Source organism: Theropithecus gelada, chromosome 16 (genome assembly GCF_003255815.1).
Source record: "Theropithecus gelada isolate Dixy chromosome 16, Tgel_1.0, whole genome shotgun sequence".
Lineage (NCBI taxonomy): Eukaryota > Metazoa > Chordata > Mammalia > Primates > Cercopithecidae > Theropithecus > Theropithecus gelada.
Window position 1 is genome coordinate 62,998,351 of NC_037684.1, and position 19,029 is coordinate 63,017,379.

The window sequence follows — 19,029 nt, forward strand, 5'->3', positions numbered from 1 at the left end:
TTATTTCTTTTTCCCTCCCTTCCTTCCTTCCTTCCTCCCTCCCTCCCTCCCTCCCTCTTTCTTTCTTTCTTTCTTTTGACAGAGTCTCGCTCTGTTGCCCAGGCTGGAGTGCAGTAGTGCAATCTCAGCTCACTGCAACCTCCACTTCCCGGGTTCAAGCGATTCTCCTGCCTCAGCCTCCTGAGTAGCTGGGGTTATAGGCACACACTACCACACCTGGCTAATTTTTGTATTTTTAGTAGAGACGGGGTTTCACCATGTTGGTCAGGCTGGTCTCCTGACCTCGCGATCCACACACCTCAGCCTCCCAAAGTGCTGGGATTATAGGCATGAGTCACTGGGCCTGACCTGCTTATTTTTCATTCTTGATATTCACAGACTGCCCAGAGACAGACAGGAATGGGCAGTGAGGGTCAGAAGGATTAAGGAGCTTGCCTAGCCAGTGAGGAAGGGAACAAGATAAGATGCAAACCTCAGTCTCTGACTGTTGGTTAAGTGCTCCCTACCCCAACCAGCTGTCAAATGAGGTGGATGCGGTCTTGATTAGGTACATAGACACCTGAATAAGATCAACCTGGTGTGAATCCCAGCTCTGATGTTGAGTGATTGACCTAGTCTCTCTCTGCCTCCATTTTCTCTTTTTTTCTTTTCATTTTTCTTTTTTGAGGCAGAGTCTCACTCTGTCACTGCCTCTGTTTTCCACAGCAAAATGGAATCAACAATGCTTACCTGAGGGATTAAAACGAAGACAATGCCTACCTAATGCTTAGAATGGTGCCTGGAACCTAGACGATGCCGAAGCAGTCCTTCATGCTTCCCTCCTATCGCTGTGATCATCAGTACCACCACGCACTGCTTCTCATTTAGTGCCTGAGTTTTAGAGCCTGCCTGGAAGCTGGAGCCCTGCCTGGACATTTCCCTTCATCTTGTTACCCTCCTCAGAGAGGCGGCACCCACCCCACTGGCAGACTCCTCGGGAATTCTCTGGGCCTGCTTGTCATCACTCCAGACGTTGTTTAGAGTCCTTCTGTAAGCACAGCTGTTTCTAGTATCTGCAAAAACTCTAAGGGCCCCGGGGAGGATACACACCAGATTGGGTCTGGGCTCACACTACCCTGCATCCCCAGCGCCTCCCTGGACGCTGTTTGCGAAGTCCTCACCGCCTGGAAGTCCAGGAGCCATTTTTAGGGAACAGCATTCAAGCTCAACACGGCGAGTTCCCTCTTTCCTGCAGAGGGAGGAGCAGAAGGGAGCCGGAGATGGGGGAGAAGGGTGGGAGGTGGATGGTTTGGAGAAGGGATGGAGACCCAGACGCAGCGAAGCCAGTCAGCCAGGGTAAGCGAACAAGCTGCTGCCCAGGAGAAGCCTGGCCTCAGGCTCCCCGTGATAGCAGCAAAGAATGACCGCAGAGAGCGGCAGCAGGTGCTGGCCATGCTGTAGAGGGGCTTCCTGGGAGGGTCCAGCCACAGGAATCAACGGGGAATCCTGAGCCGAGAATTCTGAGGGTAGGATCTCCTCCCTCCCTGAAGCTGTGGGCTGGGCCGTCGGAAGACTTTCAGTTTTGTTTCCTTGCCTGCAAGAAACGAAACTCAACTGAAAGACTCCAGAGAGCAGAGCATGGAAGGAGCCTTCTCGGTGTGCAAGAACTGGTAAGAAAGCGCTTTCTCCAGCAGCAGACCCTGGCTGGTGAGGGAGAAACGCCGAGGAGATAGGGCTGTTTCTGAAGGGAGGAGAAAGTAGTTCCGGCATAAAAACACTTAGGAGGACAAGCAGCTGGAGACCGTGGGCCCCGAGGGTAGGAGGGTCTAAACGTGATCATCTCTGGGTGAGGGTGGACAGCATTACCTCCACTTCACTGCAGCCCCTTCCCCCCAAATTTTAGGCTTCCTGGGACAGTTCTGAAGACAAATAGCCCGGCCAGTGGTCCCAGCTGGGCTACTCATACTTGTGAGACCTTGGGTCCTAATCTGGGGTTCTGATACTCTGACCTTCACACCAGTCTGTGAAAGAAGGGGTCCCACGGAGATTCTCCAGGACTACTCTCACCCTCCTTGAAAGGGAGCCGTGGGGCAGAGCAGGGAGGACAGAGCAGGGGGCTGGGACCACACCTCTAACGGGGCGGGGCTGGGGCGGGGGTGGAATCTGACCCGTGGAAAATCCCCATTCTCAGAGCTCCCTACCTGTGGCAGGGACTTGAGTGGGACCCTCCCCGGAGAGCTTTGCTCCAGCCAGACCCTTCAACTACTCTGGTTTCTCAACCAGCCTAGGGGGAGAAGGGACCAGGCCAGGCAGAGGAGAGAGAACAGAGGAAGGGAAAATGTTGCCGCCTGTGTGCCCGCTGCCTGGGCAGAGCAGAAGCAAAGAGCTTGTTCACATCAAGAGGAGTGAGGCTTTGACAGTCCCTCTCGGGGCACGCCCCATGTGCCAGGGACATGGGCATGCAACTGTTCTCGTCCTCTGGGCCTTTATGGCTACGGCAGTTTATCTATAGGTCAATTATACTTCTATAAGGCTGTTTTTAAAATGAAACATTTCACTTTAAATAATGTAAATAATTAAATTATTTCAATTTCAACAATTCGAGAGAAGTGCCAACTTCTCTTGAATCTTTTTTCTTGTTTTCTGGTGCCCCTGTTTGGTCCACAGTGTTAGGAACGCAGCCCTGCTAGGGCAGCCCTGCTCCCCATTTCCCTTCTCCTGAGCTGCCACAAGCAAGAGTTGATGGAAGTGAAAAGGGTCATTTCTTTCTTTCTTCCTTTTTTTTTTTTTTTTTTAAGATGGAGTTTCGCTTCTTTTTGCCCAGGCTGGAGTGCAATGGTGCGATCTCAGCTCACTGCAACCTCCACTTCCCGGGTTCAAGTGATTCTCCTGCCTCAGCCTCCCAAGTAGCTGGAATTACAGGCGTGCGCCACCACGTCCGGCTAATTTTGTATTTTTTTTAGTAGAGATGAGGTTTCACCATGTTGGCCAGGCTGGTCTCTAACTCCTGACCTCAGGTGATCTACCTGCCTCGGTCTCCCAAAGTGCTGGCATTACAGGCGTGAGCCACCACACTTGGCTAATTTTGTATTTTTAGTAGAGATGGGATTTCTCCATGTTGGTCAGGCTGGTCTTGGATTCCCAACCTCAGGTGATCCTCCCGCCTTGGCCTCCCAAAGTGCTGGGATTACAGGCATGAGCCACGGCGCCCAGCCGAAAAGGGGCGCTTCTTGGTGAAGAGGATGGTTGGAGAAAAACGCCCTGCCCAGGAAGTGGGAGGCTCAGAACCCTTCCTTCATTGTGGTCTCCGGGAGGAACCTCGGAGTCTCTGTGAGTTAGCGCAGGTGAACCTGGAGGCAGGAGAGACTTGGGAAGCTCTCGCTTTGGAGATTCTGGAAGTTGGCATGGCCCTGGCGGGAAGCATGAGTCTAGCAGGGCTGCGTTCCTAACACTGTGGACCAAACAGGGGCACCAGAAAACAAGAAAAAAAGATTCAAGAGAATTTGGCACTTCTCTCGAATTGTTTAAATTGAAATAATTTAATTGTTTACATTATTTAAAGTGAAATGTTTCATTTTAAAAACAGCCTTATAGAGGTATAACTGACCTACAAATAAACTGCACATTTTAAAGGGTAGTAATTGGTAAGTGTTGGCCTATGTTATACACATCCATGAAACACCATCACCCCCAAACCTCCCCCGTGCCCCTTGGTAATTCCTCCCTCCTGCTCCTTCCCATGCCCCGCCCCAGCAATGTAAGAGCTCTGCAGAACGTCCTTATTCTTATTCGATGCTGCCCCACTGTTCTGGTTTTGGACCCACACAGGGAGTGTGGGGCAGGAGGTCATCATCATCACATGTTCAGTGCTTAAGGCCTCTGGAGATCTAGCCCTGGGTATGAAATACAGCTCCATGTTTTATAATTTGAAAATAAGTCTGCTTTCCCATCCCCCCACCTTGACCCTGTAGCAAAAGACACGTAGCCACTGCCCACTTCGCCCTCCATGAGGCTCACTGCCTGCGGTTCCTGGTCTTGTGCCCGGAGTGTGAGGAGCCTGTCTCCAGGAAAAACATGGAGGAGCACTGCAAGGTTGAGCACCAGCAGGTGAGGAAGTGGCAAGGATGGGGTCTGGGAATCGGGGCAAGGGTGCAGTCCTACCTGCAGGAGAGATGGGGTCTGAGAGTCAGGGGACGAGGGCCCAGTCCTCCCTGCAGGTGAGATGGGGTCCGGGAGTCAAGGTGAGTGTTCAGTCCTCTCTGCAGGAGAGATGGGGTCTGGGCGTTGGAGTGAGGGCTGGGGACTTAAGGCAAGGGTCCAGTCCCCCAGGCAGAGACTCACTTGAGGGTCATGGGAAGTCATTCAGCCCCTCCACACGAAGCCCCATGGAAAGGAAATGTTAATCCTGCCTTTTCATGCTAATCTGAGTCTACCTCCAGTTTTCCCATTTCTAATCCTTTCCCTATAGGCTTATGGATCTGGCACAGGCAAGAGGTTCTGGTTTCAGGAAAGATTGGCTGTTCTCTTGAGATCTGTAAAGAGAGGACGTGAAAAAGGAAGGCCCTGGAAGGCAGTCAGGTTGAGCTTCATTTCCCGCCTTTCCATGTCCATTCCTCCTGGGGCCCCTGATCTGTCTCTCTGGAGATACTCAAGCTCAGGCAGCCATTGCAACTCAGACTGGTCTGACAAACCACTTCTTGAACACTGGGCTGGGTGCTAGAGAGAGACTGAGGTAGGCACACCGGATCCCTGCCCTGTAGGAGTTCACAGACCGAAACCCAGAACTGTGAGCCAAAGTGGATGTGGGGCAGGCCCTGGGTGCTGGGTGGACCCACATCTGGTGTGTGTGTGTATGTTTAGGTTGGGTGTACGATGTGTCAGCAGAGTATGCAGAAGTCCTCGCTGGAGTTTCATGAGGTAAGAGCCCCATGTGGTCCATGAGTCCAACAGAGCTCAGATCTCCCGAGGGCAGTCCCCCACTCTGGCCCTTCTCATCTGCTTACTCGTTTTGGCCGCAATTCCCTAGGGAGATGGGCACAAGTCCTTGATCTGCCTACAGTCAAAGAGGCCAGTGATCGGCCAGGCACTGTGGCTCGCGCCTATAATCCCAGCACTTTGGGAGGCCAAGGTGGGCAGATCATGAGGTCAAGGGTTCAAGGCCAGCCTGACCAACATGGTAAAACCCCGTCTCTACTAAAAATACAAAAATTAGCCGGGCGTGGTGGCGCATGCCTGTAGTCCCACCCACTCAGGAGGCTGAGGCAGGAGAATCACTTGAACCCGGGAGGCGGAGGTTGCAGTGAAGCAAGATCAAGCCACTGCTCTCCAGACTGGGTGTCACAGTGAGACTCTGTCTCAAAAACAAAGAAAAAGGCCAGTGATCATGCCGTTCCTGCTCCCTCCCACAGGCCAATGAGTGCCAGGAGCGCCCTGTTGAGTGTAAGTTCTGTGAACTGGACATGCAGCTCAGCAAGCTGGAGCTCCATGAGTCCTACTGCGGCAGCCGGACAGAGCTCTGCCCAGGCTGTGGCCAGTTCATCATGCGCCGAATGCTCGCGCAGCACACAGATGTCTGTCGGAGTGAACAGGCCCAGCTCAGGAAAGGTGAGCACATGACTGGGGTGGAAGAGAAACGTTCCAAGGGCCAGAGCCTTTCCTGGATGGGATGCAAGGAAGGGAAGCTCTCAACAGGACGGATGACAGTGTATTTGCTGTATAGATCTCAATTCATCTGACTATTCTAATTCTAAACCATGCCTCAGAGTGGCCTTCCTGTGTATCTGCTGTGGTCTTCAAATGACTGGTCCAGGGAGACCAGGAGGCCGGGGCTAGAGCCTGGCTGCCACAGAGTTGAGTAAAGAGGCCACAGAGAAGCTGGGCGGGGTGGCTCATGCCTGTAATCGCAGCACTTTGGGAGGCCGAGGCGGGCAGATCACCTGAGGTCGGGAGTTCAAGATCACCTTGACCAACATGGAGAAACCCTGTCTCTACTAAAAATACAAAATTAGCCAGACGTGGTAGCGGGTGCCCGTAGTCCCAGCTACTTGGGAGACTGAGGCAGGAGAATTGCTTGGACCCAGGAGGCGGAGGTTGCAGTGAGCCGAGATCACGCCATTGCACTCCAGCCTGGGCAACAAGAGCAAAACTCTGTCTCAAAAAAAAAAAAGAAAAGAAAAGAAAAGAAAAGAGAGACCATGGGGAATCATAGGAAACAGGAGGCTTTCTTTAAGTGCCTCCAGCACAATCCTAGCCTGGCAGAGATCCATTGCATCCTTTTACAGATGAGAAACCTACACACAGAATAAAGCAGGGGCTTGCTAGAGGCAGAAATAAGACTGGACTCCCACATTTCCTGGCACCAAATCTAAAGCTTTTTCCATTATCAGCAATGGCCAGAAGGGAGCTAGCGATAGCTCCTGGCCTGGGGGCCTATGTATTGGCTCCCTGGTACCATTTTATGTTCACTTGACTCACTCACCTCTTTATGAGGGTATATTTCCTGTCACACAACCATCAGTGTGACAGATCCTTTGGTGCATTTGCTGGTTGTTTTGGTAACATGGGAGAGAATCTAAAACTCCCCAGTCCGTAACCCTCTCCTGATAAACAATCGATCCAAGGGCAAAACTGGCCAATGCAAACCTGAAAAGCGTGAGAGTCATGTCCATTTCCTTCATCCCAGCATGGCTGGACTTCAACAGAATCAAACACAATCTTCACAACTTCAGTGCAACACAACAGAACACAACACAGCTTCAACACCATCAGCAAAGATGTGTTCAACCAACACCTGGTCTGATCACAGAGGCTGGAAACTGGTGGAATGAAAGAGCAGTCAGGTTGGAGTGGGCTGGCATCCGCGGCTACAGCTCCATTCATCGCCTCAGAAACCAGTCCTGCTCCAGGAAAATGCCTCTCCATTAGGGTTGCTGCTGCCCTGAGTGCACATCTGCGGCCGTAAAGGAAATGATGTGGATGACTCGGTCACGAGTTGCCTGTGTGGTCAAGGATGCCGGCAGCGCAGAAAAGTCGAGGCCAGGCAGGCCCGGGGGTCAGTTCACGCTCATGAGTACAGGCCATGTAGGCAGGTGTGGGAGAGCTGGGCTAGCCATTGACAAGGTATTGTTGTTTCTCCGCTTATTCAGGCGAAAGAATTTCAGCTCCTGAAAGGGAAATCTACTGTCATTATTGCAACCAAATGATTCCAGAAAATAAGTATTTCCACCATATGGTGAGTAGCAATTAGTAATTTTCTGATGGTGCCAATAGTTCGTCCACATGCTGAAAAGTATCATAGGAAAGGCAGATTCTGGGCCCAATTTTACATAGTACGGATATTAAAGGGTCCTATATTTATTTTTTGCTTTGTTCAAAAAGATATTTTAGTGACTCGTTTAGGCTAATCAAGCACACACAATTGGTCTTCATTTGTGCCCAGCCCTTCAAAGGGGCCTCCCTTACCACTCTCAACACCCCCTGATCACCTCTGACCATCTCCAACCTTCATGGCCTGGACATTGCAATTTGGTCCTCAATAGGGCCTGTCCTACTGCTTTCTGTCCCATGTGGGAGTCTTCTCTGTCAGACTGTGAGTTTCCTACAAAACTGAATGACTTTTTCCATTTTCGTGACATCAGGGCTTGGTGCAAAAAGAGGACTCTGTAGAGATGCAGTTATGTGATTGACTGACTGACTGATTTTGCCTGGGAACACTCACAGGCTCTTCCCTCCATAGCCCTAAGTGCCTTTTAGTGCACTGCTGTGCCAAGTTGCTCCCTTCCTTTGCACAGAATGAAGCATTTCCCCTTTGGGAAACTTACCAAGACTTCTCTCCAAAGAACTCTTCTCCTTGGGCAGAAAGTTGTTTACCTTTCTGAACACTTCAGTTCCTAAAACTACAGAATATCAAAACTAAACAAACCACAGAGATGATCCAGCTTTTTGCTCTTTTTTGTTTGTTTTTACTGTTGTGGTAAACCACATATGATGTAAAATTTGCCATCGCTGTAGAGACATTTGGTACATTCACAGTGTTGTGCAATCTGGTTCTAGAATATTTTCATCATTCCAAAAAGAAATCCTGTACCCATTACCAGATACCATCCATTCCCTCATCTTCCCAGTTCCTGGCAACCACTAGTCTGCTTTCTATCTCTATGGATTAGTCTATTCTGGACATTTCACATCAATGGAGTCATATACTATGTGGTCTTATATAACCATCTTCTTTCACTTAGCATAATATTTTCAAGGTTTACCCGTGTTGTAGTTGTGGTGTGTATTAGCACTTTATTCCTTTTAATGGTCCTTTTTTTTTTTTTTTTTTTTTTTCTGAGACAAGGTCTCACTCTGTCGCCCAGGCTGGAGTGCAGTGGCGTGATCTCGGCTCACTGCAACCTCTGCCTCCCGGATTAAAGCGATTCTCCTGCCTCAGCCTCCCGAGTAGCTGGAACTATAGGTGCCCACCACCACGACTGGCTAATTTTTATATATATATATATATATTTTTTTAGTAGAGACGGGGTTTTACCATGTTGGCCAGGCTGGTCTCAAACTCCTGACCTCAGTGATCCGCCTTCCTCGGCTTCCCAATGTTAATGGCCTTTTTCATCCCACATTTTGTTTCTCTACTTGTTGATAAAATTTGGATTGTTTTCACCTTTCAGCTCTTTGCTTTTTGAAGTGCAGTCTGTGGACCAGCTGCATCAGCATCACCTGGGATCCTGTTAGAAATGCAGACTCTCAGGCCCTCCCCCTAGAAATGCTCAATCAGAATATGCAGGGTCACATGATTTCCCAGGCATGTCAAGTCTGAGACGTGCTGCCCCAGCCACGGGATTCTCAGCCTTGGCTGAACATGGAAATCACCTACTGACTTGTTTTCCTTAGTACTGATGTTTATTCGATGCTATAAGTGGTCCATGTCTTCTATTTGAATGAGAAAATACTTGGTGAGCACCCAAACAAGAGTGAAGCTGACTACTCCCCTTCACATGTTCAGCCTGGCAACCAAGGCCCCTACCTACATACTTATTTGAAGGCTGCAGGGAGGTGGGGAGCTCCAGTACACATGGAACTGGATTTGTGCTCAGAAACTCTGAATTTTAGTTCTGCTCTGCCCCTTACTGGCTGTGTAACCTCTCTGAGCTTCTTTCTTCTTTGGAGGAGAATGGGGATAATGGTTTATCTCCTCGTTCAGGAAAAGAAGACATCCATGACCAGCCAAACACCAGATCTATCTCCTTTGCAGCATCCACACTCACTTACTTTGCCTTCCCACCTCTTAACCATAGAGGAACTTTCTTTGTGCCCATCTAAAGCCTATCTCCTCCTACTGGTATACTATATCCTCTCTTTCTGCCTACACAGGGTCACACAAGGTTTTTGCTACACTGCTCCAGCAATTCTCCCCTCTCTGTCCTGCAACAGGGAGAGGTTAAATGAGCTGTACCCACAGGCAACAACAAAGTCTCAAAACTCTAGGATGTCCTAACATTTCTTACAATAAGTTTTTAAAGGGGTACCACTACTGAGTATGTATATATCAACGGTGAATCTTTGGCCTTGCACGAAAATAATTTTCTTTTTTAATTTTTGAAAATTAAGGATTGAAATCATGTATACTAGGTGGTTTGTGGTTTTCAGTCTTTAACTTTTTATTAACACGACCTCAAACCAGAAAAACATGTAATACTTCTGATCCCATCTCCTACAAGCTACTATCTTGCTTCTTTGTTGCCCTCCTCAGAAAAACATTTGAACTAGTTGTCTATAGTCACTGCCTCCATGTTTTCTTCTCCCATTCTTATTCCCACTCTAGTCTTGCCCTCCAATGTAACCAAATCTACTCTTGTCAAAATCAATGACCTCTGCATTGCTAAATCCAATGCTCAGTTCTCAGTTCTCAATTTATGGGGACCATTTACTGCTCATCACTCCCTCTTCCTTAACGCACTTTCTTGGCTTCCAGGGTACCATACTCTTATGGTTTTCAATGACCTTGGTGGTCTCTCATTCTCTACCTCCCCAACCTCTTAATTTTGAGGGGCCCTGGGGCTTAGTCTCTGGTCTCTTCTCTACCTATATTCACTGTCTTATTTCATTCTACCTCCTGATTTTTAAAAATGCCATATGTAGTCAGACACTTCCAAATTTATAGCTCAGGCTAGGCTTTTCTCCCCAAACTCTAGATTTGTATATTACTATTTACTGCATCTTCACTTGAATGCTTTATAGACATCTTAAATGTAACACATCTGAAATGGAATCCTCTCTGCCACAGCTTGGCCCATCTCAGTTAATGGCAACTCTATCCTTCCAGTCGTTCAGGCCAAAATCTCAGTTTCACTCTCGATTTCTCTTTCCCTCCATGTTGCTGATATGAACCATCATCTTCTCTAGCCCAGACGCTGCAGCTGTCTCCTAAACAGTCTTCCTACTTCTCACCTTGCCCCCTGCAGTCTATTCTCATCACAGTGGTCAACGTGATCCCTGAAAAATACAAGTCAGATTGTTTGGCTCCTCTGTTCAGATATCTGCACTGATTCTTGCCCCATATTATGCAAACTCAAAACTACAGTGGCCTTAGAGATCTATGTCATCTTTGCCTCCCTTCCTATCTCATCACCTCTTTGATCTCACGTACTACTCCTTTTCAGCTTACTGGCCTCCTGATCGTTTCTTGAGCATACCATGCCTTAGGGCTTTTTCACTGGCTACTGCCTCTGGCTGGAAGCTACCTCTTCACCTTCCCCACCTTATTGCAGGAGCTAACTCTCTCACTTCTCTCAAGTGTTTACCCAGATGGCACCTGCTCAAGGAGATGTACCACAACAACCTATTTAAAATTGCAACCCCCTCTCCATCACATATTTACTACCCCTTACCTTCTTCTATTTTTTTTTCCATAGCATTTGCCAACTTCTAACATATTATTTAATTTACTTACTTATGATGGCCCTTGTTAATTATCTCCCACCACCTCAGTAAAACTATAAGCCCCACTGCTCCCCTTCATGCTAACTACTCCCCACACACAAATACTCTACTTTCACTTTTAGCTGTTTCTTCCAGTAATCACCTTCATATGTCTAAAGAACCTTCTTACATTTTTTCCAATTTTAGATATTACCCGTTGACTCATAAGGATTTAGGAATATAGATTTCACTTTTTTATACCACCCATCCCACACACATACCTCCAAAGTTCTTCATTTCATCCTTTCAATTTATTGATTTCACTCATTCTGGTTAAATAAATATTCAATATTACATTAGTATAACCACATAAACATTATAAATGGTTTTCCACATGAACTGTGATTATGTGTGCTTTCTCCTACAACTTTTTGTTTTCCCTGGACTTAATAATTGCTTCAGTTTTTCATTTGCTTCACTTTCTAGGTACTTATCATTAAATCATCCCTAATATTCTCTAGCAGATATGAAAATTCCCCTGAGTACAACTAAACACATCAGATAGTCTATCCATTTCATTTTGGGAGCATGTTATTCTCCAGGCTTGATGATTAGCTGTTGGTCTGGAATTTCTTCCACTCTCTCCACGGTTGGAGTTCTGATTCCCAAATCTCAGGTCTCATCTTTCTCTTTCTTAGGTTACTCCTTGTTTGATAGAACATATCCTAAATAGTTTCTTGAGAAAGAAAGCATGAGAGGCAAATTTTTAAGACCTTATATATCTGAAAATGATAGCTTGAGTGGCTATAGAATCTATTGACCATCTTAATTTTTTTTTTTAAATTTATTACAATTCTGATTTGGCCACTACACATTGTATACATGTACAGAAGATCATTCTGTATTCTTTTTTTTTTTTTTTGAGACGGAGTCTCGCTCTGTCGCCCAGACTGGAGTGCAGTGGCCGGATCTCAGCTCACTGCAAGCTCCGCCTCCCGGGTTTACGCTATTCTCCTGCCTCAGCCTCCCGAGTAGCTGGGACTACAGGCGCCCGCCACCTCGCCCGGCTAGTTTTTTGTATTTTTTAGTAGAGACGGGGTTTCACCGTGTTAGCCAGGATGGTCTCGATCTCCTGACCTCGTGATCCGCCCGTCTCGGCCTCCCAAAGTGCTAGGATTACAGGCTTGAGCCACCGCGCCCGGCCGATCATTCTGTATTCTATAAGCATGTATCATTATTACTCGTCCACTAAAAATAAAAGAAATAAAATTAATTACAAAAAATTCAAACAAATATGAGAGTAGAAAGTTAATACAATAAACGTTCATGTATTCACTCCCCAGATACAACAGTTGTTGTTCTAAACAAAGTTAATAAAAATAAATCTACTCTTAGATACATTACAAGTAAAAGGCAAAGGTAAAGAAGATTACAAGCAAAGGAATGGCAATTAGGCTGAAAGAAAATATATCAACAGCAATAATAGAAGTGGGTATGCAGTGGAATAATCTTCAAAGTGCTAAGAGAAAATAGCTGTTAACATGTGGAAATCAAAAGTTTTCCAGACTTGAACTATTCTGTTTTCTTTTTTCTAAAGTATGTTAAAGCAAATCCAAGATATCCTGTTATTTCACCATCATTCTTTCATATCTCAAAAATACAGTCATTTTCTTAATCACAATGCCTTTATCACTCTCAATGATATTAACGATAATTTTTCCCCAATTGTTTTGAGGCCTTGCATTTACCACTCTTGTTCATTACTACTGCTGGTGCTGCTGCTGCTTGTTTCTCCCTTGTCTTCTATTGGATTGAGCAAGATTTCTTTATTCTCTTTCTTCTTTTCTACTGATTCAGCAATTTTACATTCTATTTCTATCATTTCAGTAGTTATCCTTAACATTTAATATGAATACTTGACTTAATAAAGTCTAAAATTAGTCATTAGTTCTACTGTCCTTACAAACAGTATATAAATTTGAGAACATGTTAATGCTGATCCTCTACTCCTATCTTACATGAAAATGCTGCCAGAATTTTGTTTCATTTTGCTTTCATACTACCCCTCTTTAGTGATTATTGTTGTTATTTATGTAACTCATGCCTGTTTAGATACACTCACAAGTTTTTTGTTTTTGCTTTTTTTCTTTCCTTTTTTGAGACAGAGTCTCACTCTGCTGCCTGGACTGGAGTGCAGTGGCATGATCCTGGCTCACTGCAACCTTCGCCTCCAGGGTTCAAGCAGTACTCCTGCCTCAGCCTCTTGAGTAACTGATACTACAGGGGTGTGCCACCATGTCTGGCTAATTTTTGTATTTTTAGTACATATGGGGTTTTTCCATGTTGGCCAAGCTGGTCTCAAACTCCTGATCTCATGTAATCAGCCCACTTCAGCCTCCCAAAGTGCTAGGATTACAGGCACGAGCCACTGTGTCCGGCTGGATATACTCGCAAGTTTACCTTTCTCTTTGCTCACATTCTTTCTTGGATCCTAAACTTTCCTCCTGGGTAAGATTTCTGTCTTCCTGAAACACATCTCAGCAGTTTCTTCACCAAGAACCTTGAGTAGTAAATCTTCAGTTGCCTGAAAATCTGCTTTTTGTTTTTTGCATTCATGAATGATAGTTTAGCTGAATATCAAATTCTAGATTAACAGCTATTTTCTCTTACCATTTTGTAGATTATTTCACTGCTGTCCCACTTCTGTTATTGCTGTTGATGTATTTTCTTTCAGCCTAATTGCCATTCCTTTGTATGTAATCTTTTTATTTGGTTGATTTCAAGATCCTCTTTGCCTTATACCTGTAATGTATTTAAGAGTAGATTTACTTTTATTCATTCCGTTCAGAACAATGTACTCAAATGTGTTTGCTTTTCTCCTGCTCAGGATTTCTCTTTCCTTGATATAAAGATTTATATCACTAATCACGTCTGAAAATTCTCATCTATCATCTCTTTGAATTCCCAACGTTCCCCAACTCTTCCACATTCTCTCGACTCTCTTTCTGGAACATAACACATGTGTATCAAACATTCTCATTCTAGCTTCATGTCTCTCTTTTTTTCATGTAATCTTTCCCCTTTTAATAGCCTTATGTCTCTTAACCTTTCATATTTTCTCTATTTCTATCTCCTGTATTCTGGGTAATTTCTTCAAATTATCTCCAAGTTCATTCATTCTTTCTTGGCCAAATCTAATCTGCTGTTTTTAGCCCATCCATTTAGGTTCAATACCTGCATTTTTCATGTCTAGAAGTTCAATTTATCTTTCTTTCAAATTTGCCTATTTTTGTTCTCACTGCAAAAAAAAGAGATCGGTATGTGAAGTGATGGATATGTTAATTAACTTGACTTAATCATCCCACAATGTATACATATATTAAAATATCACATGAATATATAAAGTTATTGTTAATTACAAATTAGAAAATTTCAAATTTGCCTATTCTGTTTTTCATGAGATGTTATTCTTTTCCCAGAGTTAACCATTTTTAATTAATTTATTTTACAGTCTCTATCCTATAGTTGCATTACCTGAACTTGGAGGCTAATCTTACTACTTTTGTGTCTGTGACTCTTACTCAAGGTGGATTGCTTCCCCGTGTGTTTGTAATTTTGGATTGTGAGTTTTTATGTGGCGGGACTCTACCTATGAGGATCCTCTGTGACCTATTTTGAGGCTCTTGCCCCTCCGGAGGAATTTTGTGATTGCTTCTGCCAGACATCTCAATGTTGGTGTTAATTCTTCTGCTCAGGGATTCCCAGACCGTGAGGCTAAAGTAAATCCTAATGCCAAACACAGCAATGGCATGGACCTGTGATTTTGAGTTTTCAGGGGCATGAGTTTTCTTCTCCACACTCAAATACCGGCCCAAGAAAGAAAGGCTTCCTTGCCACTTTGCTTTTCTCATTAGGTGATACTTTTCCTCTTACCCACCACAATTTACCCTTTAAAGCTTCCAGCTTTATGCAGGGTCAATAGAGTCTTACTTCCAATTCCCCTCCTGTGTGAATGGGATTTCCTCTCATCCAAGCCCCTAGGTACAAAATTGACCCTGCGTCTCCCATAACCAGTGTCAACTCCTGTGCTTAACCAGTCCATTTGTGCTGCTATAACAGGACACCACAGACAGGGTAATAATAAAGAACAGATATTTATTTCTAACAGCTCTGAAGGCTGGGAAGTTCAAGATCAAGGCACCTACCATTTGGTGTCTGGTGAGGGCCTTCTTGCTGCCTCCTAGCATGGTAGAAGGCAAAAGAGTAGAAGGCTGGAGCCAAATGCTTCATGAAGCCTCATTTATAAGGACTCTAATTCCATTAACAAGGGAGGAGCTTTCATGATCTAATCACCCCCAAAGACCTCACCTCTTAATACCATCACATTGGCAACATCTGAATTTTGGAGGAGACACATTCAAACCATAGCAACCAGTCAGACCTTCATTCCTGGAATGCAAAATTTTCTTTCTTTCCCGCAAAGCCAGCTATTAAATTGAATGTCTGTCACATTTTATACAGCATATAACAGTGTTTACAGTGGGAATTTTTGTGTTATCTAGTCTACTGTATTTTCTGACCATTAAAGCTGAAGTCGTTTTAAAATTTGATATATTATTCACAATTGCAGGGTAAATGTTGTCCGGACTCAGAGTTTAAGAAACGCTTTCCTGTTGGAAAGCCAAAAATTCTTCCTTCATCTCTTCCAAGTCAAGCTGCTGAAAATCAAACCTCCACGATGAAGAAAGATGTTCGTCCGAAGACAATTAGTATAAACAGATTTCCTCTTCATTCTGAAAGTTCATCAAAGAAAGCACCAAGAGGCAACAACAAAACCTTGGATCCACTTTTGATGTCAGAGCCCAAACCCAGGACCAACTCCCCTAGAGGAGATAGAACAGCCTATGACATTCTAAGGAGATGTTCTCAGTGTGGCATCCTGCTTCCCCTGCCGATCCTAAATCAACATCAGGTACTCAGCCTCTGTTTTCTGCTTACCGTGCTGTACACCATCTGCACAGTGTCTCTAAAAAATCCAACACCTGAAAGCCACAACAAATGTTGTGACTGAAAAGGCTCTTTTCTCTGACTCCTGCTTCTCTGGGTGCCCAAATGCACTCTCTCGTAGCACTTACCACCTGGTTTATTTGCATCACCGCCAAGAAACTGAGTCACCTTTGACTCAAGCCAGGTCTTTGAAGGTGGAGCCAGGTCCCTCATCTCTGTATCTTTAGCTTCTAGGCCAGGGATTGACATACAGCAAGTGCCCCAAAACGGTTGAGTAAACGAATAAAGCAGTGGATACCCAGTCTATCTCTCTCATGGTGTAGACATGCCACTGAGGCCCAGAGATGAGATGTCTTGGTCAAGATCCTAAGCCAGTCGGTGGCTTACCTCCAGCAGATCAAGGTTTGCTTCAAGAAGATCAGGGTTTGTAGGCATCTCCCTGAATATCCTGATTTTTACATCCTAGGTTATTTTCTTTTTTTTTGAGACGGAGTCTCGCTCTGTCGCCCAGGCTGGAGTGCAGTGGTGTGATCTCAGCTCACTGCAAGCTCTGCCTCCCGGGTTCACGCCATTCTCCTGCCTCAGCCTCCCAAGTAGCTGGGACTACAGGTGCCCGCCACCTTGCCCGGCTAGTTTTTTGTATTTTTTAGTAGAGACGGGGTTTCACCGTGTTAGCCGGGATGGTCTCGATCTCCTGACCTCGTGATCCGCCCGTCTCGGCCTCCCAAAGTGCTGGGATTACAGGCTTGAGCCACCGTGCCCCGCCCGTCCTCGGTTATTTTCTAGTAATAATAACAATTGACATTAGACATTGTTAACCATGGTGTGCCAGTTACAATGCAGAGCTCTTTATAATCTTCATCATAAACAATAGGCATCTATTTCATCCCCATTTTAGAGATAAGGTAAAGTAGCTCCCCAAGGGCTATACAATTAGAGGGTGGCAGGATCCAGCCTGAGTCCCCATGTATATAGCTCCAAAGTTTATGCTCTTAAGCTCCAGACTAAATGCCTCACTTAAAAAAATTTATTTTTTTTCAAAATACAAAAGTACTAGATTTTGTTGGAGCTAGTTAACATAATATCATATAAAGAAGTATAAAAGCAAAGCTAACCCTACTTCTCCAACCCCGTACCCTGAGATACCAATTTGGACAGTCTTATGGGCATCTTTTCAAAGCTCTATCTTTGTGTGTACAAACCTAAACAAGGTTTTACTCATTTCTTTTTCTGCACATACTATCTTACTGTACCTAGTACTCTGCCACTTGCCTTTTTCACTTAGTATGTGATGCATGCTCCTTACAAAAGACTTAGCAGGCCAAAACCTTTTTTTTAACTTCCTTATGCATCTATGTATGCACATAAGCATATAATGTTACAAAAATGCGTTGATTTCATATTTGCTGGGGGTGTTACTAGTGCCTTTTTTCCTGGCCTCCCACGATTTGGTATATTTCCTTTCACAATTTTCTCCATCCTTATATAACAGAGTTGCCAGATTTGGCAAATAAAAATACAGGACAGTCAGTCAAATTTGGATTTCAGAGAAACAAAGAATTGCTTTTAGTATAAGTATGTTCCATGCAATGATTGTTTTGCTGAAATTAAAATTTAACTGGGGCACCCTGTATTTTATTTAGCAATTTCTTACCTGACCACATACAAACATACACATTTGGAGTCCTGTTATATACATTTTTTTTATTTTTTATTTTTTTATTTTTTTTTTTGAGACAGAGCCTTGCTCTGTCCACCCAGGCTGGAATGCAGTGATAGGATCTTGGCTCACTGCAATCTCTGCCTCCCAGGTTCAAGCGATTCTCCTGCCTCAGCCTCCTGAGTAGCTGGGATTACAGGCATCTGCCACCAAGCCCAGCTAATTTTGCATTTCAGTAGAGACGCGATTTCACCATGTTGTCCAAGCTGGTCTTGAACTCCTGATCTCAGGTGATCCACCCGCTTCGGCCTCCCAAAGTGCTGGAATTACAGGCGTGAGCCACCACGCCTGGCCAACATTTCTTTACATCCTAATGTAAATTCAGCAATACCCAAGGAAATCCCTACAAGCCAAACAATATGGCTTATTTTTATTTTTATTAATGGCTGCCTATGATTCCGTGGTGTGAGTGTTCTCCCATCTGTCCCTCCACCCAGTGATAGCAACAGGCCCCTGTTAAACTTTGTTGCAAGCCTCCTGTACTCCTGGCTCAGTGGGCTCCTGACCTTTTCTGTGCCATTACACTCCAGTCTTTGGGCAGGGCTCATGCTCTGTAACAAGGGACAGCAATATCCAGAGATATTCTAGGAGCTAGCACTTCCTACTTTAACCATATCAAACTTTTTTTATATCTATTTCTTAGGAGAAATGCCGGTGGTTAGCTTCATCGAAAGGAAAACAAGTGAGAAATTTCAGCTAGATTTGGAAAAGAAAAGGTACTACAAATTCAAAAGATTTCACTTTTAATACTAGCTCTCCTGCCTGCTTGCTGGGGTGGTCTTGTGAAACGTGATGGGTTTTATTCGTTGGGCTTTAAAAGAAAAGGTTTGGCAGAACTAAAAACAAAACCCACATATCATCTCAATAGATAAAGAAAAGGCTTTTGATAAAATTCAGCTTGACTTCATGTTAAAAACCCTCAACAAACCAGGCGTTGAAGGAACATACCTCAAAATAATAAGAGCCACCTATGACAAAACCACAGCCAACATCATACTGAATGAGCAAAAGCTGGAAGCATTACCCTTGAGAACTAGAACAAGGCACTTCAGTCCTGTTCAACATAGTACTGGAAGTCCTTGCCAGAGCAATCAGGCAAGAGAAAGAAATAAAAGGCAACCATATAGGAAGAGAGGAAGTCAAAGCATCTCTGTCTGCAAATGATATGATTCCATACCTAGAAAACCCCATGGTCTTGGCCCAAAAGCTCCTAGATCTGATAAACAACTTCAGCTAACTTTCAGGAGACAAAATCAATGTACAAAAATCAGTAGCATTTTTATACACCAACAACATCCAAGCTGAGAGCCAAATCAAGAACGCAATCCCATTCACAATTGCCACAAAAAGAATAAAATACCTAGGAATACAGCTAACTAGGGATATGAAACATCTCTACAACAAAA

General features: G+C 44.8%; 1 protein-coding gene across 3 annotated transcripts; it reads left to right on the plus strand.

Annotated features, from left to right (window-relative positions):
* The first annotated feature begins 988 nt into the window (after positions 1-988).
* On the plus strand, positions 989-18,972 carry XAF1 (XIAP associated factor 1). 3 transcript variants are annotated; one of them, XR_003116194.1, is made up of 7 exons: positions 989-1,649; positions 3,951-4,086; positions 4,840-4,896; positions 5,388-5,583; positions 6,867-7,018; positions 7,125-7,210; positions 15,527-15,853. XR_003116194.1 is itself a non-coding variant. In XM_025361985.1 (7 exons), the coding sequence occupies exons 1-7, from the start codon at positions 1,618-1,620 to the stop codon at positions 18,321-18,323; spliced, it is 906 nt and encodes a 301-aa protein (XP_025217770.1). In that variant the 5' UTR covers positions 989-1,617; the 3' UTR covers positions 18,324-18,972. The 3 variants fall into 3 exon arrangements, 2 of the variants coding, with proteins under 2 accessions (XP_025217770.1, XP_025217771.1); XM_025361985.1 differs by lacking the exon at positions 6,867-7,018 and adding an exon at positions 18,267-18,972 and having other exon boundaries at positions 15,527-15,868; XM_025361986.1 differs by lacking the exons at positions 4,840-4,896; positions 6,867-7,018 and adding an exon at positions 18,267-18,745 and having other exon boundaries at positions 15,527-15,868.
* Positions 18,973-19,029: the final 57 nt, after the last annotated feature.